General features: G+C 52.1%; 7 protein-coding genes across 7 annotated transcripts; 3 read left to right on the forward strand and 4 right to left on the reverse strand.

Moving 5' to 3' along the window:
* Positions 1-33: 33 nt before the first annotated feature.
* Positions 34-450, reverse strand: BO72DRAFT_344004 (peptide alpha-N-acetyltransferase MAK3; the record flags this gene model as incomplete). Its single annotated transcript, XM_040940642.1, has 1 exon — positions 34-450. A coding segment is annotated over one exon (417 nt), but the record flags the coding sequence as incomplete, so codon positions are not given.
* Positions 451-863: 413 nt separating this feature from the next.
* Positions 864-3481, forward strand: BO72DRAFT_425677 (phospholipid:diacylglycerol acyltransferase). Its single transcript, XM_040942917.1, has 3 exons — positions 864-1454; positions 1581-2988; positions 3151-3481. The coding sequence occupies exons 1-3, from the start codon at positions 1068-1070 to the stop codon at positions 3294-3296; spliced, it is 1941 nt and encodes a 646-aa protein (XP_040802793.1). The 5' UTR covers positions 864-1067; the 3' UTR covers positions 3297-3481.
* Positions 3482-4842: 1361 nt separating this feature from the next.
* On the reverse strand, positions 4843-6621 carry BO72DRAFT_400756 (putative cyclin-like protein (Clg1)). The gene is made up of 2 exons (XM_040942158.1): positions 6452-6621; positions 4843-6379 (listed from the first exon to the last, which is right to left on the reverse strand). Exon 2 carries the CDS (start codon positions 6318-6320, stop codon positions 4896-4898), a length of 1425 nt encoding a protein of 474 aa, XP_040802794.1. The 5' UTR covers positions 6321-6379; positions 6452-6621; the 3' UTR covers positions 4843-4895.
* Positions 6622-11662: 5041 nt separating this feature from the next.
* BO72DRAFT_57290 (uncharacterized protein) lies at positions 11663-13424 on the forward strand. Its single transcript, XM_040950535.1, has 4 exons — positions 11663-12283; positions 12523-12615; positions 12976-13132; positions 13254-13424. The coding sequence occupies exons 1-3, from the start codon at positions 11972-11974 to the stop codon at positions 13126-13128; spliced, it is 558 nt and encodes a 185-aa protein (XP_040802795.1). The 5' UTR covers positions 11663-11971; the 3' UTR covers positions 13129-13132; positions 13254-13424.
* A 1234-nt stretch (positions 13425-14658) lies between these two features.
* On the reverse strand, positions 14659-18329 carry BO72DRAFT_57173 (forkhead domain protein). Its single transcript, XM_040950534.1, has one exon. It carries the CDS (start codon positions 18289-18291, stop codon positions 14920-14922), a length of 3372 nt encoding a protein of 1123 aa, XP_040802796.1. The 5' UTR covers positions 18292-18329; the 3' UTR covers positions 14659-14919.
* A 1370-nt stretch (positions 18330-19699) lies between these two features.
* Positions 19700-20697, forward strand: BO72DRAFT_526354 (uncharacterized protein; the record flags this gene model as incomplete). The annotated part of the gene is made up of 2 exons (XM_040950027.1): positions 19700-20291; positions 20411-20697. The coding sequence occupies 2 exons, from the start codon at positions 19700-19702 to the stop codon at positions 20695-20697; spliced, it is 879 nt and encodes a 292-aa protein (XP_040802797.1).
* Positions 20698-21147: 450 nt separating this feature from the next.
* On the reverse strand, positions 21148-22389 carry BO72DRAFT_467260 (cyclic nucleotide-binding domain-containing protein; the record flags this gene model as incomplete). Its single annotated transcript, XM_040946826.1, has 1 exon — positions 21148-22389. The coding sequence occupies one exon, from the start codon at positions 22387-22389 to the stop codon at positions 21148-21150; it is 1242 nt and encodes a 413-aa protein (XP_040802798.1).
* Positions 22390-25070: the final 2681 nt, after the last annotated feature.

Consider the following 25070-nt stretch of genomic DNA (forward strand, 5'->3'; position numbering starts at 1 on the left):
GGAAGGCAAGGTTGAGATGGGAAGAAAGGGACACACCTCGTCCGCATCCCGCTCAATCATCGCATCGATCGCCATCCGAGCTAGCTTGGTCGCGATGCCCCGGCCTCGGTACTCCTCCTTCACGGCTAGCATGGCGATGTAGCCGCGTAGAGGTCCGCCGCGGTGGGGTTCGAGTTTCGAGACAACAACGCCGACCATGCGCGGCTGCTGCTGCTGCTGCTGCGGGGATGAGGATGCTGTTGTTTCGGATGCGGGGGAGGCGGATGAAGAGGCGGAGTCGTCCATGGCCATGAAGCATAGGTCTCCCCATTGGTAGAGGAAGTAGCGGTAGACGTAGATGCTGTAGGGCTCCGAGAGGTCTTTGGAGATTAATTGGCGCATGGCCGGGACGTATTCGTCTTCGCGGGCGCCATCGTAGCGGACGTAGCGGAGGAGGGTGTGGGTATTAGTTGTTGTTGCGGCGGTGGTGGGGGTTGTGGGAGTTGTGGTGGAGGTGGTGGTGGTTTTTGATGGTGTTGGTGTTGTTGTTGTTGTTGTTGGTGCTGCTGCTGCTGTGGCGGTTGAAGGCAATGCGGGGGGTGGATTCGGGTTCATTGGAGCGGTGGAGGAATTGGCATTGGAGGGTAGCAATGCGAATTGATCCAGGAACAGAGACGTGGAATGGTCAAGTATGTGCTGGTTGGGTGGATGTGTAGTAGACAGACAGACACAAGTTACACCTTCAATCGGAGATGGAGAGAATCGAGAAGAGAGAGAAAGAGAAAAGGAAGAAAAGAAGAAGAAGAATTGAAGAAGTTCGGGATGACGTCCGATTCCCGCTCCGTTCTCTTTCTTTGCTCTCTTTTCTCTCTCCTTCCCCAACATGTGATTTTCAACCCTTTTCCATCCGCGGCTTTTCTTCCCCCTCCTTATTTTCTTCTTTCCTATCCCGCTAAATCTTTGTCTTTGTGTTGGGTTGTCTTGGGCTTCAATCCGGCTACCTAGTTGCCATTTTATCTATGCCATTGCTCCTCGGAGATTTCTGAGTTGTTGCACGGAGCTTTTTCTGACCTTGTAATCCGGCGGTGATGCTCCGGCGTCGCGTGGGCAAGGAAGAGGAGGAGGAGCCCAACCACAACCTTAACCACAACCACGAGGTGCAGCCCTCCTCCGATTCCTCCTCCCGCGACAATTCCCAGTCCAAGTCCCAGTTCAAGTCCAAGTCCGATACCGACTCGCCTGCAGCTGCCCGTCCCTCCCATTCCAAACGATCCGAGTCCTTCATCCACAAGCCGCGCAGTAAACGTCGCAATGGATTGATCTTCGCACTGGGCGGCCTTTTCGGAGTTCTGGTCGCCGTGCTCTTCGCCAACCAACAGGATGTCATCAGTTTAGACAGTTTAATGGACTTCAACATCGAGTCCCTGATGGAGGTGATGCCGCATGGGTTCTTGAACGATGCGAGAGAATTCACCGTACGTTATCTTTTTTGTCGGCGCCCGTCGGAGATAATGTGGGCGGGCAGATAATGCAACCATGCTTCGTGCATGCAGTGAACCTCAATAAGATGATTGCTGACCGAGATGGGACTATCTATATAGCAACATGAGCGCGACACAGTCAACTACGATCCTTTCTCCGTCGGACTACACCTGCAGGCGCAAGGTTTCCAGGCGAAACACCCGATGGTCATGATCCCCGGGGTGATCTCCACCGGTTTGGAGAGTTGGGGCACCGAACCCGCATCCCGGCAGTACTTCCGCAAGAGACTCTGGGGCAGTTGGAGCATGATGCGGGCGCTGGTGCTCGACAAACAGGGGTGGAAGAACCATATTATGCTGGACAAGGACACCGGGCTCGACCCCCCGGGGATCAAATTGCGCGCGGCGCAGGGTTTCGACGCGACCGACTTCTTCATCACGGGCTACTGGATCTGGAACAAGATCCTCGAGAACCTGGCGACCATCGGCTACGACCCCACCAATGCGTTTACGGCGGCCTACGACTGGCGGCTCTCGTACCCGAACATGGAGGTCCGGGACCAGTACTTCAGCCGCCTGAAGTCGTACATCGAGACGGCCGTGCAGGTCCAGGGCGAGAAGGTTACCCTCGCCTCCCACAGTATGGGCTCCCAGGTCGTGCTCTACTTCTTCAAATGGGTCGAGAACCCCGAGCACGGCAAGGGCGGCTCGGACTGGGTCAACCGGCACGTCGCCAACTGGATCAACATCAGTGGCTGCATGCTCGGGGCTGTCAAGGGCCTCACGGCCGTCCTGTCCGGCGAGATGCGCGACACCGCCCAGCTGAACGCCTTCGCCGTCTACGGGCTGGAGAAGTTCCTGTCCAAGGAGGAGCGCGCCGAGATCTTCCGCGCCATGCCCGGCATCTCCAGCATGCTGCCCAAGGGCGGCGAGGCCGTCTGGGGCAACGCGACGTGGGCGCCCGACGACCAGCCGCACCAGAACCTCACCTACGGCAACCTGCTCAACTTCCGCGAGAGCGGCACCAGCCGCATCATCAAAAACATGACCATCACCGAGAGCCTGAACTACCTCCTCGATGAGGGCGAGGACTGGTACCGCCACCAGGTGCTAGCCAGCTACTCACACGGCGTCGCCCACACCGCGCGCGAGGTTGAGGCCAACGAGCACAACCCGCGCACATGGCTGAACCCGCTCGAGGCCCGCCTCCCGCTCGCCCCGGACATGAAGATCTACTGCTTCTACGGGGTGGGCAAGCCCACCGAGCGGAGCTACTTCTACCAGGAGGAGCGCGACCCCCTCGTCAACCTTAACGTCAGCATCGACACCACCGTCACCAACAACGACGGCGTCGACCACGGCGTCCACATGGGCGAAGGCGACGGTACCGTCAACCTGCTGAGCACCGGCTACATGTGCGCCAAGGGCTGGCACATCAAGCGGTATAACCCCGCCGGGGTGAAGATCAAGGTCTTTGAGATGCCCCATGAGCCGGACCGCTTCTCGCCCAGAGGTGGGCCTAACACGGGTTCGTTCCTCCCTTTCCTGTTCCTCATCTGGAAACCCTGACACACTCACGCCCCATTTGAGACCCGCCCCCCGCCCCACGGGCACCTCCGCACATCACCAACCCATCCATGTCCCTCCCTCAAACAAATCACTCAACCCATCTAACACCATAGAAAACCAGGAGACCACGTCGACATCCTCGGCCGCGCCTCCCTCAACGACCTCATCCTCCGCGTGGCCGCCGGCCAAGGCGATCACATCGAAGAGACCTACGTCTCCAACATCCGTGAATACGCCGAACGAGTCCAAATTTTCGATGATGAATGAACAATAGACATATGTGCACAAATGAACAACCCCCCCCCCTACCAAGATCAAATAGACTATAACAATCAACCACCTCTTCCTGCCACCCATTTCATGTCCTTGAAAATGTTCAAATAGATCACGTTTCGTTCGCCCGGGTGCTGCGGTTAGTTACACTTGAAGAGCAAAAGAAGGGCGAGTCGAGCTGTAAGCCGCCTTATTCTCTCTTTTTCTTCTAGGTCTAGGCTTCGTATCCATGCCTTCATCAGAACCGATGACTATAACCAGCATACAGCGGCGCGTCCAGAGGGTTTGATTACCTAATCAATAACGCTTTGTCTCAAGAAACGTCACGTGTCAGGCATGTCCCTTGGATGACCGAGTATGTCAGAGGACGCTGAAAATTACCACGTAACTAACTACTAGAACATTTACGGTGGAGAGAGAAAGAGATTCTTGTCATGATATTTCCAGGTTTTTTTTTGTAAATCCGGAAATTCAAGGTATGTTTTCCATTTCCCAGATTTCATATGGTTGGTATGAAAGCAGTTAATCTAACTTACAGTCAACGACAAAATGAAAGGTGAGAAAGACACATAAAGCCGGCGGGATCACCGTAGGCAAGAAAAAAAAATGAAGAGGATAAACAGGGCGTAAGGGGGAGAGTATCACTTTTTTTTCTCAATTTCCCTCAATGCGAGATGAAGTGTGATGATGGACATTCAGGGTGAAAAGGTAATAGAAGAAGAAAAGATAAACATGGTATAATGTACAACCAAGAGCAGTCAAACCTCGCAGCCGAAAACGCGCCACAATGGCTTGAAGTGCCTGACTCCGGTCGTGGAAAGAACAAATGACTCGTAGAATCTGTTCGACCAGAGCAGAACAATGCAAGAAAAATCGAAGAATCGAACCGAACGAAGACAAAGGTATTAACATCCCCGGGAGTCAAGCAGAAAACGGACAAAAAGGAAAGTGCCAGTATTCTAACTCAGCCAGGGTCAAATAAGAAGGGGAAAAAAACAATCTATGAGGAACATTGCCAGATAAAATGCCCAAATCCGAAGAAGATAGGTGAAAGATCAAGGAGACGCGAAGGCAGAAACGAGGCACAAAACTCGTGCAAAGGCGGAAAATAAACATTCATGATTGTCGTGATTCCTGACTCCGGGGATTTCCATCCAAGAGGACCCCTGGAGCAGTAAGGTGGAATAAAATCAGCCCAGTGAATGTTTTCATTCAGAACGAGGCCGTTTGGGAGGAAAGAGGATTGTCGAGTGAAACAAAAGGAAGAGTCCCATATCACAAGAGGCGACGGGCAGAGATGAGGATGGATGCGATCATCGACGCCCGAGCTGGACACTTTTTTTCGATTTTTGCTTTTGAGGCAAAGCCAGGAAGATTGACGGCGGGTACTTTTCAGCGGATAACACAATCGAAACCGACTCGAGGAAAACGGGTAGTCATGCAAGGAACACGAATAGAACACGGTATCATTAGCGGAAATTTTGGACGATGCGAATAAGATGGTCTAGTGGAAAGACGAGGTCGAAGATAGTCGAATTAGGAAACAAATTACTTTTTTCCCCAGCACGTTCACGGGTGAGAGTCGTGGCACCACTAAGCGACAATCGGTTGCATTGAGCCGAAGGGATTGGCGCACATGTAGTGCTCCGCAGGCTTGATGCAATAGAGACAGCCGCACGACGAGCCATGGCCAGTCCACACACTTTGCGCGAAAGGCAGAGCGTAGGCCGGAGTGTGATGGTACGACGGCGGCTGTGATGGAGGCGCTGTAGGGATGTACTGTTGTGGAGTGGGCACCCAAGTACGCGTGTACGGCGGAGGCGGGTTGGTGTACGCCCAAGGCCCAACAGCAAAGTAGTCCGGTGTGTTGGGGCCACTGTGCGGCGCGGACGGGGGCGAATATTCAGAGGCGGTCGGGTTAAGCCACGAGTTTTCGAAGGTGGAACTGCGCTGGTACTGCGGAGGGATGGGACCTTCGGGGGAGAGCAGCGGTTTCGAGACACGATGGGGCCGGGGAACGTTCGTGTCGATGGGTGCCAGAGCGTGGCGAGACTCCTGTGCACGGGCGGCCGTCTTGGCACGCCAGTTTTCCCAGTGCTTGAGCCATGTAGCAAACCCATCCTGCTTGTCGTGGATGCGCTCGTGGATTTTCCACTCGAAAGCGAAGAGCCAGTCCAATTCCATCGAGTTCAACTCGCTGACTGGAATGTTGCTAACCTCAGCCCAGGACTTGTTCTGGAAGGTGTTGTCGTCCAAGAACTTGCTTCCCAAAAGGAGAGCAACAGTGAGCATCCGATAGACCTGGCCGCTTCCAGAGTGGAACACCTTGGCCGAAGAGAGCATGCGCATCCGACTCGCGAGGTAGTAGAGACCCAAGAGAATGGTCGAGCTCGGGAGCCGAGTCGACGACAAAATCTGGTAAACGTATTTTCGGAACTGGGGGGTGACCGACGATCCTGGGTAGACGCTTCGCGCTAAGTCAATATCTGCAAGGTTGATCTCGGTGATGTACAAAGCATACATTCCCTGGGCCATTTCAGCCACGTAGTCGGACATCTGGTCCATCTCATAGTCCAAGTGCGCCGCGACGCCTCCAGTAGCCTTTTCCTCCTTGCGCGGTTGCTCTTGCACCATCATGTCCTGGCGACGGTAATGGGACGCGATGCCGTTGTCCATCGGGGGAAGCTGAACGTTGTTGCGGAGCGGCGGCAGAACATTGGCGGTGGCCATGGCGCCGTACATGGGCTGGTTCATCACCGAGTGGGCGGCATTCATCTCGCGGCCGTTGCGTACTCCAACCCGGGATTGAGCGTTCATGTTGACAGCCGACTTGGGATAGCAATTGGCCTGAGAATACTGCTCGATGAACTCGCAGCCGTTCTGAGAGTACCGAGGCGGGAATGCAGCGGAGGGGCCCAGGACGTAGAAAGGTTGCTCGTGCTCCATGCGGCCACCACTCATGATGTGAGGCGGGGTCGGAGGAAGGCCCTGCAGGCTAGGGGCGTAGAAGGATGGCATGACGAAGTGAGAAGGAAGAGGTTGACACCAGTTCAGGTGGGGGAAGGTAGACTTGGTGGCTGTATCCAGGCGCTGTGTTAGCACACACCTTGGCTCCGATGGCAAGCAGGGAAACCCAATGGACAACAAACAATCAAGACCGCAAGGAACTCAAGATACGAACCGTCTACACGTCCGCCACGCCCTGATCCTGGGTGGGGGAAAGAAGAAGGGGAGCGGTTGCTCGGCGAGCCGCGACTCTGTTCTTTTGGTATGGAAGGTGTTGTTTAGTTGAATGACATGAGAAGTATGGCGGTCTTCACAACACGGGGCAGATAAAGCAGCGAGACGGTCGTGGATAATTGATGCGCGCGATTGCTCTGAGAGTTGCTACCGCACAAGTTTGGTGATCAATGTGAAGGCGTGTGACTCTCAGAAGGGGGATGGCAGAGCGGACAATTGATCAAGCACGAGGAAGTCAACAAGACAGACGAGCTAGTCGATCGCTAGTTGATTCTTTTTTCTTGTAGCCGAACGAGTAGAACGAATAACCGATGGGGTCAAGGGATGTGTTAGGGGGTGCGGATGGGGAAGGGGACGGTGGAGATCTTTTTAAAGTGTTTTTGCGCTTTTTCGAAAAGAAAATATGAACGACAAACACCAGTTCTCGCGTCAAAGGGAGTAGTCCCAGTCCACGGTGACAACGATACTTAGTGAAAAGCTCGTTGAAATATGAGATAGGAGGAAATGGAGATTTTCGCAAAGTGGACAAAAAGAGGAGGGAGGGAAGAGGAGAATATAGGTTGAATGATGTAAAGAGAAGAGAAGGAAAAAGGAGGAGGAGGGATGAGGAGAAGAGTCAAAGGAGAGGGGAGGAGGGATGGGGGGAAGTAGAAGAGGAGAGAGGAGAGGAGAGAGAGAGAGAGAGAGAGAGTGCGCGAATACAGACGTAGTAAAAAAAAAAAAAGGCAGCAGCAGCGGAGAACGAGGGAGAAAAGAGAAGAGCAGAGCAATTGACTGGGACTAGGCTAGGTAGGCTAGGCTCGTTAGTAGTGGTCAAGAGGGTCTCAAGAGGTGTCAGAGGCGGCGGCGGCGGTCGTCGTTTGGGGGGCACGGCGAGTCTGGGAGGGTGGAAAAGTCACTGAGAAAGTGACGATCCCCGGCTCAACTGGCCTTGTACTGACTAACCTCTTTCTTTTTTTTTCTCTGGGATTTTTTTTATTTTATTTTTCCATTTAGTTGATCAAATTATTTACCCTTTCCTCTCACAGACAGTAAGAAAGAGAGAGAGGGCAGTGGGTAAAGGTAAGTGAAACGGGAAAGGAAAGGCAGAAAGGGCTTGGTATGGTAAGAGAGTCGTAAGCCAATGTGATCCCGCCTCGGGTGGGGATTTTATTCATGGTTCATTCAATCATCTTTGCCCATTGTATTAGATAAGTGGTTTTTCTACTGCTTAGTTGTTTTCTGCTACAAGTTGTCCCCTCAGGCAGCAGCAGCAGCAGCAGCAGCATCATCATCAAACCTGATGATAACTTTTGATAGTCTTCAACATGATTCAATCGGATGCCTTACTGCCATCCAAAGACATGAATCTAATTACTGAAACCAACAGTAATGGTGGGCCATCCAGAATCCATACATGACCAACCGGTACCACATCCTGCCCCTAAAAAGTCCGTAGGGATTCTCCGTAGGGGTTCGGATTCCTTATGGAACAATAGATGGCCTTTCCTCATCAACAGTAGCAGCATCATCGCCCGCCAGAGATCCCCAGTCTCCAAACTCAGTACGGAGTACGTAGACCCCCGATAAAAGTCAAACCATTAATAAGAGACCAGCCGCAGCATCCGAGCAGATGGGACTCGAATCATCTCCATTAAACTAACTTAACTAACTTAACTAATGCTTCACATGGGGTGATCGTTTAGAGTTTTCAGAAATTTCAATGGCTATGATGGATGGGGGAGACTAGGAGACTAGGAGACTAGGAGACTAAAGCCAGGAATAATCTTAGTCGGAGAGTTGACGATGTTCCCGTTCGTGCTCCATCAAGCCCCCATCGTTGTTCTGGTTGGTTGGTCTGTTGGTGTTTTAAGGGGGGGGAAGGGAATGAACCTTTGCAAGAGGAGAGAAAAGGTTAGTCAGAATGGATGGGAATGAATGAGAAAGAAAGGGAAAAATTCAGAAATTCCTTTTTTTTTCCCTCTCTTCACCGTAACACTGGAGTCACTGGGCAGGCTAAGACAGAGGCTAGAACAGTAAGAGAATACCCATATCCATGGGTAGGGGCCCTCTTTCGACCGTCGGCACCGAAAAAAAGACTGGAACGAGGGTAGGGCCTTTTCCTGTCTAGTATGAATTAATGATGATGAAGAGGAGAATGAGATGAGGAGGTGCAGTAGAATTAATCCTGTGATCCTCTGGCTTACCGTTTTTAATTTAAGGAAATATTACCTATCTCTCGCCGACAACCGCATTGGGACCAATGTCGAGGTTTCAATGAGGTAGGATTACTGTTCAGTAAACAAATCGAGCTTTGACCTGCCACCACCACCACCGTCTTTCCCCCCAAGCTGGGAATGATACTCCGAGGTCCCTTGGCCATAGCTGCAAGAGTGAATGAAGTACGACTAACCTGTACAGTAAATTTGATTCACTTGCAGTGCCTGCCGCCCGCCTGACTGAGCGGCAGTGCTATCCAATAATAAGCTGCACGACCAGACCGGGCCAAACTGCACAACCACCCTTTCTACTCACTGGCAGTAAGCTCCAGCGGTTGGCGGTGGGCAGTCTCGGGGGAGCCAAACGGTTCAGTTTTAGTCGGGGTAAGTTAACTAATTTAGTTTGATGTTGAGTTTAGTCAGTCAGTCACTGCAAGTTACTTAACTAGACTGAGTACCAATTAGTCTAGGACTCTAGGGGCAGGCTCGAACGGCCAACCCAGAAGGCATCGGCACTTGGGGTTGGTCACCGCAGTGACCCATTTATTACTACTTCCAGGGCGCTTAGCGGCGGCCGGTCTGCTTAATTGCAAGAGCTAAGAGGAGGACGGCCATGGGATGGAGGGAAGGAGAAAATTCCTCGAACCCACCACATGTTGGCATCTCTCGAACCAGGGTGGGTGATTCAACCATTTAACAGCAGCTACTAGAATATGGACATTGGCGGTAATTTTTTCGAAGTCTGCAAGCAAAGGATATTGGATTGTTATGTCGTCTCACAAGGCCACCTTTCATCATGCTTCCCACCGTTGTTTTATCCACTGACACAGTCGTTCACCAAGCAAAAGTAGATTGAATTTAACTAACACAAAAACAAAATAATAATAGGAGGCCTGGGTGACGATGCCGACCTCCAATCAATCCCAGACGGGGCAACGTCCTACGATCCATTGGCCTGGTGGAACAGGCGGCGGTACGGAGTACGTGTACTATGTACGGAGTACTGTACTATGTATGTGTATGTAGAGGGCGAACAGTCAATGAAAGTCCTGGTCGACTTAAGGTTCAGAACTTCACAGGATCATCGAAACTGATAGAGAGAGCAATGCAGTGCAGGTGGCCTAGCCATGGCCAGTTTATAAGCCAGACAGGATACCAACAGGAGCATTTCCGTCACTTCTTGTCTATCGGAGGCAAAAAATTGAAGTCACACCTCGAAAAGAGGGCGAAGAGCAACATGAAAGGAGCGGCCGAAGAGCGCTAGTGGTACGGCTCGACAAATGACTGGGCCGTGCGCCCCCGTGCAAATTTATCAAATGATGGGCAAAGGAAGAAGCCAGAAACAAAAAAAAAAAATAGAACTAAGGAATTTAAAAACTAAACAGGGAAAAAAAACGTGTCGTGGACAGGACTAAGAAAGTTGACTAAGATAAAATGGGTTCATGGAGATTGAGTCGTTCACACCAAAAGTGTGGCTTGGCTTGTTGGTCGCATAAGGTGGATTATCTAATCCATTCTGGTTGGATATTTATAACTTTTTTCCAAAGGCCCCCGCCCAGTCACCGTGTATCCGAAAAGGGGCAGGCGGAGGCAACATTGATTCAATCATTCAATCATCGGTCAATCATGGATCCATCATGGATCCATCATGGATCGTGGTACTAATTGGGTCAGTCATCAAAATGGATCTAGATGGATGGATGGATCATGGGGTGAGAAAAAAAGAGGGGGCAGCAGCAGCAGCAGCATCCAGCTCTACGTCTACAGTAGTCTAGTCAGTCTAGAAGGGATGGAATAGCGAAGAAGGGCATGATCTCAGGGGAGGAAACCTCATCATCACCAGTATGGTCGCGACAAGTCAACGGTGGCGATGGGTGATCTCAAGGCGGAGCCCATGACACCATGCCATGCCATGCCAGGTCCTGCCCTGCCCTTTTGCCCTTGCCCTGTGTCACTTCTGGCTCATGAACCCTGAAGGTCTGGAAGCCTGGGTCTTCCTAGACTGCCTGGACTGTCTGGACTGCCTCATTTTCACCATGATGGTCGAGGTCGCTCGCTGTAGGTCACCACATATGCATCAGCAGGTCCTCTACCGGTACATACGGTACTTACTGTAAGCTGTATCTTTCCGGACAGGTTAGCAGCAGGGAAAAGGCATCAATCATCATCATCATTGTACATATTTTTTGACTGCCAATACTCGGTAGTCACCTACCTTTCAGGTAGAATCGGTAGAACCTTGAGACGAACCGACACATTCCAGCTCCTTCCATTCTGTCGACATTCCTGCCTGTTGCTGCAGCTCAGCCATCATCAAACATCAACCCAATCAATGATGGGTTATTGAGTCCCAATATCCTGTTGGTAGAGGTGACAGATCTGGTATACGTACAGTAAGTACATATCCATAGTGGTAAAGAGGGGGGAAGAGCATGTGCCTGATCTCCCTGTGGCTCGGAGGCTGGCCAGAGGAATTATCTCATCAGCATCGTCGTCGTCACCTGAAGCGTTGCGGCTGTTACCTACCTTCCTTCATTGCTCTCTTGGTGACTCAGAGCTGCATCGGAATGCATCCAATCAACGCTGGGAGGGGTGTCGGACAGGCTGAGTGATTTTCATTAGTTGGTGAGGTGACTGGTGCAGTGGTTGCTTACAAAAGACGTATTCAAGCTGCATTTAGATAACTAGGGCTACGACTCAAGGTGGTGGTGGGATGCTCAGCCGGTCTCAACCAGGCTACCACGGTAATAATAATAGCTCCAGCAGTAAGCATGGCGGTTTGTCGGCGGGGTAGGTTGATATTCTGGAAAACAGCCAGTCCCTGGTTGCTATCGCAATCATGGCGCCAGTCACCTTCCACCTCCTGCAGGCACATCGAGATACAGTACAGCGCGATCTACAACTGGGCTTATGGATAAAGAACATAAACCATAACAATCTATTGTAGCTAAAACTCGAGACCTCGATGATTGAGGCATTTCGAGGGGGGATCTTATTCTCTCTTCTACGGAACAGCCCAATTGTGTTGTGTCTTACCCGACCGGAGGATGAGCCATCACAAACCATCACCATCAATATATGTAATTGTACGGAGTATACGTGCCTGGCTGGCTGTTGTACCACCCTCCTTCCACGCCCATCATTCTATCAATGCCACCATCGATCCAATCCAAGACAAACCCCCAGTAGTAATATCAAGAAGCAAATAACACCCCCAAGTGGAACTCAACAATGGTCCTGAGTATTTCGCCCGCTCAAGCAACTACTAACCTCGATCGATCTCCATCTTTCATCCTGTCGAATCTGAGCTTGCCGTGCCAAACCCTCTCACGCTTCACCCCACTCCATCTGCACCCAGCAAGATCGAGTAATGGTGAGTGGGGGTGGGCAGAGAGGCAGTCTTTGCCTTCAGTCTCTCTATCGTTGCTTCACTCTCAAGCTCGGGAGGGAGTGAATGCCCTGCCTGCCCATCTGACCAGCCATCGCTGCCCGAAGGGCCCCGTCCTAGAGAAGTTTAATCATCACGATAATCCCGCATGTCGCGTATGCAAGCCCTCCAATCCTTCACGATAGTGATACCTTCCCATCGTCTCTGTCACTCTTCGGGAGAGCGCTTGCCCCCCCCCTCCCTCCCGCCTCCCCTTCTTCGTTTCTTTCCGATTTCCCAGCTCTATCTTCCGATATCGCCATTTGCCCCCCTCTGTTTGGAGGCGCAGGAGGGCTCAGATCGACTGTATCGGTCATCCTCACCTGGCAACTGACACGGACACTGACATTGACAGTTGACATTGATGACCCTGAGCCGGACAGACGGATATGCAAGAAGCACTGAGTTGACTGCCTCTGCCTATCTGCTTCTTTCGCCTTGCTTTGAGGTGAGCCCCCCGCCGTGCCTGTTCGACACCTTGACATTTGATGCCGCCGCACCGCTCACCACCTACCATCTCTTCGCATTCGCACTGTGCCTGCCTGCCTACCTGCCAGGTCAAGCTTAACTATACCGATCATAATATCCGATTCCCTATGAATTATCCTATTCGTCCTATAGTCTCTGCCCCCCTCCGTACGCTGAAAGGATTGACGAGAAGCCCCTCCTTTCCGCCAGCACCTTGAGAGAATGAGAACCTCTACATTCTCCATATGGAGTTCTGCATCCAACCCTCAATTACCCGCCCACGACCCCTCATCCCCTAAACTCCCCCATCCCCACCAACCACACTAATGTAATTGGATAGGAACAAGAAACAAAAAAACAGGAACAGGCACAGGAACAAGAACCTCAGCCCTCATCCCTCAACCCTCAACCCTCAACCCTCAAACCCCTCCTCCTCTCCCTTCCCGTCCATTGCCCTATTGACACATTGTCCCCTCCTATAGACTGTCTTTAGAGCAGTAAGTATATCCCTCAAAATCTACTCTCGGGTCAACACGGATTCTTCTACGAGGAAAAGGAAGGTCAAAGCCATCATCATCACTACCTAGTGCCTACCTATCTACATTGAATGAATTCCAGAGACTCCGTATGGACAACCTACCCAGGGCGGACTCTATTCCCTGGCTCTCCACCCCACGACCAGACAAAACAAATCAAAACAATAAACATTTCCGCCCTCCTCCACTACAGTACAGTTATACAACGGAATGAAAATATACATCGATGAATCCAATCCACGAACCGGCCGAGAATACTCCTAATGCCCCGGAGCTGGAAACAGTAACAGTCCTCACTTACCTACCCAGGTAGCCATTCTGAAGTTCGCTATACTGAATCCCGTAATTGTATATCATGTACAACTCACGACTACAACTACAACTACAACTTCACTACTGTACCAAAGTAAAGACCAAGAAAAGCCGGGATGGCGGGGGATGGGGGCACGATCCTCCCCACTCACGCTCCCCCCCCACCGGCAACAATGAAACAACGCAACAATAAAGAAAAAACAACGGGAATGTCAGTCGGGAGTTTCGGATACGAGAACGGATGGGCAAAACAGAAACAAAAAAAATCATTCCTACTTGACAATTGCAATTTCTCGTTATTCCATCCACTCCCAAAATGCGGCAGAAATGCAGAGAAGGAGGGTGAGTGAGGGGTTCTGTTTATCGGTCAGGTACCGGGCGCCGAAACAACCAACCCCCTCCCTCGTCGTAGAAACTTTCTCACCACATGTGTATGCGTGTGTGTGTGTGTGTCATTCTGACATCTACTTTGTACCCTCATGCATCACCATCATCATCCATCCTATTCAGATTTCGGAAGGATGCATCAGAAGAAAAAGCAGGTTTTGGGATCCTTGATCTGACTGTTAGTTCGACATTTAATCATTTAGAAATTGCGCCGTGAGTCATTTAGGCCCATCGTGATTGATCCGAGCACAAAGACGGACACATAGACAAGACAAGACAAATAGCACCATGTAATGCAAGATCGTATTCTTTCGTTCTTTTCTAGCTACTACGATCATGCATCAGGATCCCCTCCTTCTCCCCCTCCATCCCGAAATCTTACCTCCCCCGACTGATTCCGGCTCCAGCTCGTGCAGGATGAGGGGGCAGGAAGAACTGGATGTCATCACCAAGTCCCGCCGGAGATTTCCGGCTGCAATGTCGAGAATGAGTGGAAAGAATGGACACGTTGATGTGGTGAAGCAATAAGATCAAGGAGGTAGACGGTAGACAGGTAGGTATGTATGTATGTATGTAGCGCCATCCTCAAAAACGTGAGACAGGACTCTCGGGGTCCCAGAACAGAGTGGATATCATTGATAAATCAACCAGTCAGTGATAAACGGGGTGTGTGGAAACATGGAAGGTAGGAGAAGCAAAAGTTATGAGGATGTTCAGCAAGAAAGTAACAAAACGTCAGAGAAAATATATCGTATCATGAATGCTTCGAGTTTCTCATGCTCATTAGAACCGAATTGACGAAGGGGAACGAGGATCAGCTTTTCGCGCTTGCGCTCTGATACCGTTTCCCTCTTCCCTTTAAACACTTTGAACACCAGATCCGAATTGAAGTCGGTTCGCCATGTGCCAACTGCATGCAGATTAGACAGGACAATCCATAAAAAGCAAGGTGGTAGAATGCAGAATCCCAAGTCGTAAAATTCGTCAAGCCAAGGCCATCAAGGTTCTTCGTCCCCTGAATGCCAGTCAATGCCCACTGGTCACAATTCCTACTCCCCCTTCAGGCTTCCGATCAGATTACGGAGGGCATCTACAATGACCTCCTCATCTTTTGGTTCACCGCCGGGGAATGAGCTGTCCGTTGCGTTGCCGAGTACACGGGCTCGCGCACTCTTGAGCACCTCCCGGATGTAGTTCTTATCCTCGTAATCCTCCATGAGAACAGCCTCGAAATCGTCGATGGCCTTGTTTGCACGATCATTGAACGAGGATGCGTCCGAAGAAACCATATGAGCTGGACCGGGGCCAGGGACCATACCCATGTTTGGCTGATGCTGCATGGGAGGCCCCGGGGGTGGCCCCGGGGGTGGCGGGGGCGGAGGATGCGTTTGATGTGTTTGATGCGCTGGATGTGGCGCATTAGACGGAGGCATTGGTGGAGGATTTGGCGGAGGGTAAGGTGACTGATGTTGGGGTTGTGGAGGCATTGATTGCGATTGCTGTTGCTGCAGCTGCACCAGCTGCGGCGGCGGATCGGACGCATACGGTGAGGTGTAGGTGGAAGGAGTGGTCTGAGCGAAGGCGGGCGGAAGGTTGTTGCGGAGCGGACTGGGTATTGGAAACGGGGTCGAGGCGGCGGGTTGAGAAGGCGGGGGATAGGGACTCGCGTGATGGGGTGCCGGAGGAGCAGGAGACGGAGCGGGAGCGGGAGCGTGGGTGTGAGTGTGAGTTGCATAGGGGTTGGATGGCATAGCAGGGAATTGGAAGTGCGGATTGGCCATGCTAGGCTGTCCATTTGGCTGAGTGCCATATGATGGATTCAATGCAGGCATGTACGAGGGAGGAGCGGGAGGCGGCGGCTGCGCCGCTGGCGGAGGAGGTGACGGGCGCCTCTTCTTCTCCTTCTCAACAGAAGCTCCAGGGCGGAGCTGCCAGGACCATCCCTTTCCATCCCGCTCAGCATGCATGAAAAGATGGCTGTTTCCATTGAGGTTGTGCCGTACACTGGACGTCCAACCTTCGGTTTCGCACTTGAAACGGAAATATGGATATTTCAACTTCAACGCTCGATAGATCTGCTTGAGTGTCATCGGAGTACCAGCCTCGGTGAGAGCATCGAAGATGAGAACGGCGTAGTTGTAAGGCGGCTTGGCCAGATCCTCCGGGGTATATGCTGACTCGGGAGGATAATTCGGAGATGGTGACCGCGAGGGTTTGCGCTTCTTGACAGGGGGGGCTTTGATGAACTCCTCCGGGCGATGTTCCATAGGATACTGTCCACCTTCGGTGGAAGGTAGGGGAAAGTCCATAGGAGTGCCATCGGGCTTCTTTCTCTTGGTATACTTGCGTTTCTCAGGTTTTGACCCAGGTGACTCTCCGCCCATCTCCTTGGGCGTAACAGCCGCCGTCGTTGAGGCTGGAGCCTTGCCAGCTTTCGGCCGGCTCCCAGGCGGAGGAGTAACGCCTCCATTGGCCTCGCGCTTCGCTGCCAATTTTTGTTCTCGAGCCAGTTCTGCTCTTTCTCGCTTGGACATGATGCCATCCTTAGGAGGACGCCCGGGACCGCGACGTCGGATCGGTTGTAACGCCGGATCGATAACTCCCTCTACCGAAGGCATTGGTCGCGCCGAGTCGGGCTCTCTGGTTTTTAGTATGAGTTTCGTTGGCGGTCTAGGAGCGTCCTTATTATCCGCAGATTCGGACGGACCCCTCTGCATATCAACTTCGTCTTCAACTGCAGGAGCTGGTGTCTGAGAGGTTTCCTCCCCTGTACCCAGGGGCTCCTCGACACGGTCAGCACCAGTCTCACCGATTGGCACATCTGGTAATAGAAAGCGAATGCGAACACCTCCAATCTGGATGTAGTCGCCGCTATGTAATGGTCTGATCTGACCAGGCGATAACCAATCTGCACCAATGAACGCGCCATTTCGTCCCATGACTTCCATCTCAAACAGATTCTTATCAAAATTATAGGCGATCTTGACATGTTTGCGGGAGATACCACGGTGGCCAGCGGCACTGCCGTCAACGGTGGCGGGAGGGTGAATGGGGATTGTCGGACATGCGTCAGGCGAAGGGAGCAGCGCAAGAGCATCAACTGGCTTTGCATCGCCGTTTTCTTCATTCAATGACTGCATCGCTAGGGCATTGTAGTCGGTGGTGTTGTTATCGGTCGATTGAAGTTGAGCTGGAGTAGCATGCAGCGGAGCGCCCGATTCCGCATGGGAAGAAACCGACGATCGCCGGCTGAGACGAGGAAGATGGGAGACATCGGGATCGAAGCCCATAATTCCACCACGGTCACTGACAACGCTGCCCATCATACCGCTGCCTTCATGCTTCACACGGACGGGGGTATGCGACATGTTTCCACCACTAGAGCTCTTCGCTCGCGTTGTCCTCATTGCCTGTCGAACTTGTATTTCGCGTTGATGCGCAGCGCGAGCGGCTCGTACATCACGACCAAGGATAAAGGAATAAGTGTTGCAATAGAAATGACCGTCATCGAACTCAAGCTTCGCAAATGCTTGAATCCGGGGTTCGGAGCCGGTGACAGAACCCGAGCCATCATGCGGTAGACCCGAATATCCAAGTGCGGAGAGATCGGCGCTCTGCGATAGATACGCGTCTGTAAGCATCTCATTGTGTTGCAATGCATCGAAGGGATTCTTCGAGGAGGACGACAGATCGAAGGGTGTGAAAAGATCAGCATGGTCGATGCCGCCTTTCGCGAAAAGCAATGGATCTGTGAGGCCGTCGATTGAATCGTTCATCTTAACGGTCGGGTTCGTGTCTTCTTCGGGATTCGTCAGGGCCATATCGGGTTGGGGTTCGTCCTGCTGGTGATGCGAAGATGGCTGGGCAGTCGATGTCGGCGGGATTTGATCCGCGCCTCCGCCGGTCGAGTCGGCAGGCGCAGTGGCCATAGGCTCTGAAGTTGAATCTAACGTCCATTGGAGATTTGATTTATCGTCGACCTGGTGCGGTTGATCCGTCGCTTGCGGGGCTGGTGGCATTGGGTGGTCCTCAGACGGCGATGGACCGGAGGAGGATTGATTGCCAAGGAGCTGGGCCAGCAGCGCACTGGCGGCGGACTGACGACGGAGATCGGATTGGGAATCATGCGGCGCAGGAGATACTGAGGATTGCTCGTCGGGTTCGGATTTGATTGTAGTTGAGGAAAGAGCGGGTAGGCCATTGGGGGACGAGGCATCGAGGGGATCGGGGACAGGATCTTGCAGAGCGCGGATTGCGGAGTCGTTGGGCGGGGATGAATGCGGTTGAGGGTCAAGATGCTGTTGCTGGTGCTGGTGCTGCTGTTGTGATCGAGGATAGTCGTACACGGACGACATATCCGGGGCAGCATCCGGAGGACGATGGCCCACCGCTGGCGCTGTCATGGTCTGCGACGACGACATGACCGGCGGCTGGTCTTGACGGGGGTCGAGTAGGGGAGGATTGGGGGTGGAGGGAGACAAGACGGAAGAGGAGGAGGAGAGAAGTCGAGGGCGGTGAGCCCGTCTCCCGGCCCAGGACGGCCTCTGACTGGTCGGCGAAAAGTAGTGCCGGCGATATTTTTTTTTTTCATGGAGTTTTTTCTGCCGCTTCCGGTGACGGGATGGACGGTACCTTTTAGGGAAATTTGTATGGGGAGAAGGTATTATTGAGGGATTTCCACGTAATCGATTGGTATGGGCCGTTTATCCTTTACCCAGTCTATTTATTGCTTGGTTCTAGCCTCTGTCCATCAGGCACATCTTAAGAGGATAGGATACCTCCTGCAGCGCACGACAGCTGGCACTGCTTCAGTTTCTGGTCCAAGTACTCCGCAAACCCTGGAGTGTTGGAGATGGCTGATTCACTCCCGACATGCAGAAATGGGCGACTCGGAGTATACATCCCATTGGACTGGTCTTTGTGCAGAGGGTGAAACACCAGCATCCAATTCATTGCCTGGGGCGACGGGAGGTTTCAGACGGGTGCTAGGTACGGAGTAGACTTTTTCTTATTAGCTGGCAAAGACCCGATTCGACATGCAATGCTTGACTTTTATCTATGTTGGCAATTTCTTCGCAAAGTTGTGATAGAATCAGTCGAAACAAGGTCATTCCAAAATCAGTCTTTGTTGATCTTCGATACTGACCATAGAAGTTGAGCTTCCATAGATTAAAAATAACTAAAGCCTGTTCGTTTGTAGAGTCACATAATTTTTTAATTCAGGATATTTACAAGCTTCGGGCGTTTCCATGCTTCTGAAGTCTTCAGTCCTTGGATTATCTCTTCTGGACTATAAGTACCTATACATGAGACCTTTCATCATGTGTAGAGTAACCTCATGCTCAAGCTACCATACGGTCCCCTCACAGTACAGTACACGGAATTCCAATTCGCAACCACGGAACACTTTATTCAAGAATTCAATATACAACAGACGCTCAAGGGTAACAGATCAAAGAACACGCTAGGTAGGTATCAGTCTTCCGAATAATACCCGCCTATCATCTCCAACCCGTCCAGCCTCTTGCCTGCACCCCAGATCTCCCCCTTCCGGGGTAGAGACGAAACAGCCTACCGCCTACTAACCGATCCATACAGCAGAATCTGGACTATTTCCCCTCACCTCTCATCCATATCAGCATCCACTCCACCTGAAATAAGGAAGAGAGCACACCGTCCCTATTTACATATAACCACCCGCCAACCCCAACCCCCTCCAAGTCAACTTCAACTACACAGTCTGCTTCTTATATACAGCACATTTCAATCCCCATTCCCATCCCCATCCCACAAGAACCGAACAAAAAAAAAAAGAAAAAGAAAACCAAGATGCCCAAAAAACCCGCACCACCGCCAACAACCACCTCCAAACCCAAACCCAAACCCAAAACCAAACAATCCCCCGCTACAATCCCCCCCAATGCATCACCAACCGCCCAAACAAGAATCCCCTGGCCTCCTCTGACCCCATCCCCCAAGAACCCCTTCTACTACCCCACCAAACCCACCCTCCACCTCCTCATCCCCAACCAAGCCTACATCATCCCGGAATTCTTCCCGGCCCCCTTGTGCAAAACCTACACCACCTTCCTCGCCTCCCTGCCACTGGTGACCACACCGAACAAACCCAAGAAGGGGGACGCGGTGCGCGTCAACGACCGCTTCCAGGTCCAGGATGACGGGTTCGCGGCGCAGTTGTGGGAGTATACCTGCCTGCAGCGGTGTGTGACGGGGAAGACGAATCCGGTGGAGGAGAGGTTGTACTCGTATGATGATGACGCAGAAGAGGAGGGGGCCGGTCAGATCGATCGGGAGGAGGATGATCTCAGCAAGAATGGGATGTGGGGTGGGGAGCCGTTGGGGTTGAATGGGAATATTCGGATTTATCGGTATACTAAGGGCCAGTTCTTTGATAAGCATTGTAAGTTTGATCTGTCTGCTTCTTGCCTTCTGTTGAGGCCGGGGGGGAGGGGGAAGGGGGGCGGCATCAATTGAAGGGATTGGTGATCAAGCGACATCTTAATTAACCTCGTCAACTAGACGATGATTCCAACACCCTTACTTTCAACACGCCAGGGCAATCGGCCAGGCCGGCTCGCACGACATGGACCCTACTCATCTACTTGACGGCTTGTGAGGGCGGAGAGACTATCTTCTACCCGGAGCCCACGCGGAAGGACCGCAACCCCCAGCCGGTCTCAGTCAAACCCGTGCCGGGTATGGCGCTGCTGCATCGACATGGCGAGCATTGTATGCTGCATGAGGGGGCCGAGGTCCGGAGCGGGGAGAAGTGGGTGTTGCGGAGTGACCTGGTTGTTGCGCGGTGAAACCACTTGTCTACCCATCACGACATTCGAGTCAGAAAGCTTCGGGAAAGTACTGTACTCTACCGGAAGTGCTCTACAGGCCTACCACGACTGACCCAAAGAATATGTATCCACCATTGTCAAAGACATATTATGAACAAAGAAAACACCCGGACAGACACCGGACCACACCGGTGCGTCCACTATCAGACACATAAACAGGAGGTTGCATCTGTCTGAAAATCCCATAATGCCGTGGCAAAGAATAAGTAAAAGACCAATGTTTCGCCAATGAACCGGAGGGCAGCTTTTCTTCAACCCCATCTTGCATGTATCTCGGAACCCACATTTCTCCAGGCAGGGCCCAGGAAAAGCATCAAGTACATTGAACAGAAAGATAATAAAACATAACCCCACCCCATAGCACCTTCCCAGTTCGCGTATCCTCGTCTAAAAATGTTTGTATGCTAATCATGACTGGTTTGGCTTCGACTCGTACTCGGCCCGTCTCATAATATCCTCCACGGGACCCAGTAACCGCTTGAAGCCATCGCGACCCAGCCGAGCAACCTTGACCTCCGAGCGGGCAACAATGCTCGCAGCCCGAGGCTTGTCGTCCAGCAATGCCAGTTCACCGAAGTAATCACCACGCTTGTAGGATTTGACGACTCCGTCCAAGTCCTTCTTGAACGCATCGGCTTCACCAGCCTCAAGCAGGTAGAAGGCATCGCCTGGATCACCCTCGCTGATAATGGTCGACCCAGCGGGGTATTTGCTGGCGTCCAGCGCATCGGCAATCTTGGACCGTTCGTAGGGCTTGAGGCTGGACAGGAGAGGCACTTCTTCCAAAAAAGCCTCGTACATACGACGACGCTGGAAGGCCGAATCCATCAGAATGCGGCGGAAGGTGATGCGGTCCAGGGCCCAGAGAGTGCTCTTCGGATCCACGGAGACGACGGTCGCGGCACGGGGAGCATTGTACATGAGAGCCAGCTCTCCAAACGAGCCTCCAGGGCCAATGGTGCTGACTTTGTTGCCCATACCCTCGGCGCCTGGCTGCACGGAGCCCGAAGGGTGGATCAGAACGTCAAAGTGGCCTTCTTCAACGATGTAGAAATAATCTCCCGCATCACCCTGTGAGATGACCTTGATGTCTTTGGCGGGAATAGGCTTTTCCACCAGCGCGTCGAGCACAGTCTTGAACTGATCGTCATCCAAGTGGGCGAAGAGGAAGTTGTTGCTAACGGCGGTCTTCAAGCGTGCGATTTGCTCATCTGATTTGGGGTGATGCGGCGGGGCCCAGCTGTCCGAGCCAGCTGAAGTGGGATTCAACGACTCTGCTGACACCGATGTCCTCCGTCCCAAGGCGTAGTTGTTGGGGAGGCCAGGGTTGGGGACGCCCGTCGGGCGGATGTCGCCTGGTGGGAACTCGTCGGCGGCCTCGTCTTCCTCGCGCGACCCATCGTCGAATGGGCTTCGGGTGTTGAAACGAATGGCACCACCATCACCGAAACCACCGCCCGTGAACAAGCTGTTGCCGGTCGAGGATGAGGCAGCGGCGGGAGCATTGGCGGAGCGAAAAGTCGGATCGGTTGGTGACGTCACCTCATACTCGTCCTCCTCCGAAATCTTGTGAAAAGTGGCGGGCTTGCTGTCGTCTTTTGTGCCCACGCGAAGGGGTTGATTACCCCCAGGAAAAGTGCTCTCGGCCATTCTCTGGAGGAAAGGGCTGGAGAAGGTGAAGTTCCGGCCTGTGTTAAGCGGGGAAATTGGACGCTCGGGCGACCACGATTGCAGCGGCCGCGATGGAGGGGAAGGGCTCGTTTGAAGTAGATCGGGAGCTAAATTTGAGTCGACTGTTGGGAGAGAACAAGACGGATGTCGAGTTTTGGATGGAGAGGAAGGATATAGAAGAGGAGCGGTAGTCATGGGAAAGGTGTAGGAGAGAAGACTGGGGAAAAGAAGGAAAGCTCAGAGAAAAGAGGAGGGGGAGGGGGGGGGGGCGGGGGAGGGGAACAGGGTAGCAGCAGGCTAGTAGCACACCAGCAGCAAAAGCAGCAGCAGCAGACGGAGGGGGGAAGAGCTGAGGAGGGGCGGGTAGAGAAACCGACCAGCCCGATCGCTGAATGAGAATCAAAAGTGACGGATGGTGGTTGAGGTGGGGAAGACTTCAGCGGCACACCAAGGCCTTATTGGATATTCTGGCTTCGAAGCTCGGGAACCTTTCCAGATCGTTTGATCCTTTTGCGTTCGTTGGTTGGTTTGAAGTTGCAGCTTGCCGTGGAAGCTGATGCAAACCGCTTAAAGTTGAGAGATTGAGAGATTATCGGATTCCACTCAAGGAAAATTAAGAGCTTGGCTTGTAGAGGAGTAGGAGTAGGTATAATTTAGGATCTCCAGAGACACAATCGAAACAGTCTAGGAGTAGAATTGTGACAGGAAAGGATGATAGTGAGACGGAGGAGAGAATTAGAAAATTAGGTGTAGTAGTTGCAGTAAGTAAGTAAGTAGAAGTAGGAGGAAGTAAGAGTGAGTAGTGAAGTCACCAGCTGCAAGCTTTGGGAGGGGCACCACCGCTCAACTTAAATCAAGGGTCGCGTGGGAACTTGCCTGCCGGAGATGAACTAATTCTCTAGGTAATCAACTAACTAGTAGGAATTATTACCTACTAGAATTATCACCTAATGAGAAAAGAAAAAGGGGCAAATACTCAAGATGGTGTGTAGCGCGTTATGGTGGTGGTGGTGGTGGTGGTGCGTGTGTGTGGTGGTGCTACCGTCTACGTGATCTAGAGGGGTCGTCGCAGGAAAAAAAATAGGGATCACCCAGAGAAAAAAGGAGGGAGGAAAAGACACGAAACCGCGGGAAGCAGCAGCAGCTCGCTCCATAATCATCTTCAGAATACCCTTCGTGCTCAGAGAGCATCTTCGTGGTGGTCTATCACCTGCTTCCTCTACCTCTACCTCTTCCTCTTCCTCTGCATCGAACTCCCCAGCGTATCTGTGTCTTCGTTTCTTTCCAAGGATTTTACCCACTGTGATGTCTATCAAAGAGAGTGGAACTATCCGATGAACATATTGTCAGTGGACTCCTTATCCAGTCGAGCTAATGGCTTCCATTCTCCTTCTAGAACAATTCAACTCCTTAATCAATCGGGTCTCGCGACTAGCAGCCCGTTGATTCCGTCAATAGCGGAGGTGGCCGGGTCAATAGTCTACTTGAACGACCACAAGAGTGGTTAGAAAGAGGAGGGTGAGTGGGGAAAGCCTTGCCTGTGACCTTCCTCTCCTGATCCGAATCTAAAATAAACCGAAACTCACGACGATGAGAAAAAGGAGACGACGGGGCACCGCAAAAGATGGGGAGGTCAATCCTTCAGCCGGGAACGGAAATGGCGTCGAAGGTTCGCTTTGGTGGCCAAGGGGCTTCCAGATTTCTTCTAGAAACATGGTAATTCATTGCGCCACCAGAGGGCGGGGATAGCTTTGGCACAAGCAGGAGTTGGGTGGGATCCAATTTGGAGGATGTTGTGCAATAATCGACTTGTGATCAACCCCAACCCATCCCTTTTTTTTTTTTTTCGATTTTCTCCTTAATCAGGCGAAGGACATTTCCCAATTTCCATTGAGTTTCTTCTTTATCATCCACTGTTTACCCATCCACTGCTTCCCCACCGTTAGATAGAACTTCAACGAGGTCAACATCTCCTCGACGTGCTGCTGGTGGCAAACTTGTTGTCGAAAACGGTGCTGGTTCCCTTCGGATGATCTGCTCGCTGAGGTCATAGCCTGACAAATCGATGCCATTCATTCAATTAGTCTTTGTTGACGTTTGCTCGGGACGGGCCCCTTTTCTGTATTTTGGGTCAATGGATGTCAAGATGCCATCATGAAGGGGATTTTTGAGATTTTGTCTTTCCAGTGTTGCTGCAAGGAAGTCTTTCCCTTCATCGCACGGCCATGAAGGAGACCATGGATGGTGGATTATTGATTCTGGCCGGGCCCTCCTTCTCGATTCCCCCATTCCATTCCTGACTGAGTTAGACTAGGCGCCGTCACCGTTTTATCTCATTCAGGATCGCCGTTTTTGAGGGAATCATTTTCGGTTTAGTGTGAGAGTCCGTGCTTCCCTTCCCTCCCGAGTCCCGAGTACCATTGACAGAGTGCGATCATGATTCACTGCCTATGTGCATGTATAAGATACCTTCTACATACCTTCTACACACCTAGGTACTCACCTACACACCTACTCACCTACACTATGCGCAGATTGCCTGCCCGCTTCAATTGAATTGATTGCGCGTTGGATTCTGGTTGCCCTGCAGAATCTGGTCACATCCGAGGAATTGGCTCTGGAATGAATGGTGGTGGGGCCAAGGAGCTTGATATTCTGGT

This window comes from Aspergillus fijiensis (genome assembly GCF_003184825.1).
Source record: "Aspergillus fijiensis CBS 313.89 unplaced genomic scaffold BO72scaffold_15, whole genome shotgun sequence".
In the NCBI taxonomy this organism is placed as follows: Eukaryota; Fungi; Ascomycota; class Eurotiomycetes; order Eurotiales; family Aspergillaceae; genus Aspergillus; species Aspergillus fijiensis.

Coding starts and splice junctions, on each gene's coding strand:
- BO72DRAFT_425677 (XM_040942917.1), top strand. CDS start 1,068: ATGCTCCGGCGTCGCGTGGGCAAGGAAGAGGAGGAGGAGCCCAACCAC. Junction 1,455..1,580: donor ACGATGCGAGAGAATTCACC/GTACGTTATCTT, acceptor CTATCTATATAG/CAACATGAGCGCGACACAGT. Junction 2,989..3,150: donor CAGAGGTGGGCCTAACACGG/GTTCGTTCCTCC, acceptor ATAGAAAACCAG/GAGACCACGTCGACATCCTC.
- BO72DRAFT_400756 (XM_040942158.1), bottom strand. CDS start 6,320: ATGCCATCCTTCTACGCCCCTAGCCTGCAGGGCCTTCCTCCGACCCCG.
- BO72DRAFT_57290 (XM_040950535.1), top strand. CDS start 11,972: ATGGTCCTGAGTATTTCGCCCGCTCAAGCAACTACTAACCTCGATCGA. Junction 12,284..12,522: donor ACGATAATCCCGCATGTCGC/GTATGCAAGCCC, acceptor TGACATTGACAG/TTGACATTGATGACCCTGAG. Junction 12,616..12,975: donor TTCTTTCGCCTTGCTTTGAG/GTGAGCCCCCCG, acceptor GTAATTGGATAG/GAACAAGAAACAAAAAAACA.
- BO72DRAFT_57173 (XM_040950534.1), bottom strand. CDS start 18,291: ATGTCGTCGTCGCAGACCATGACAGCGCCAGCGGTGGGCCATCGTCCT.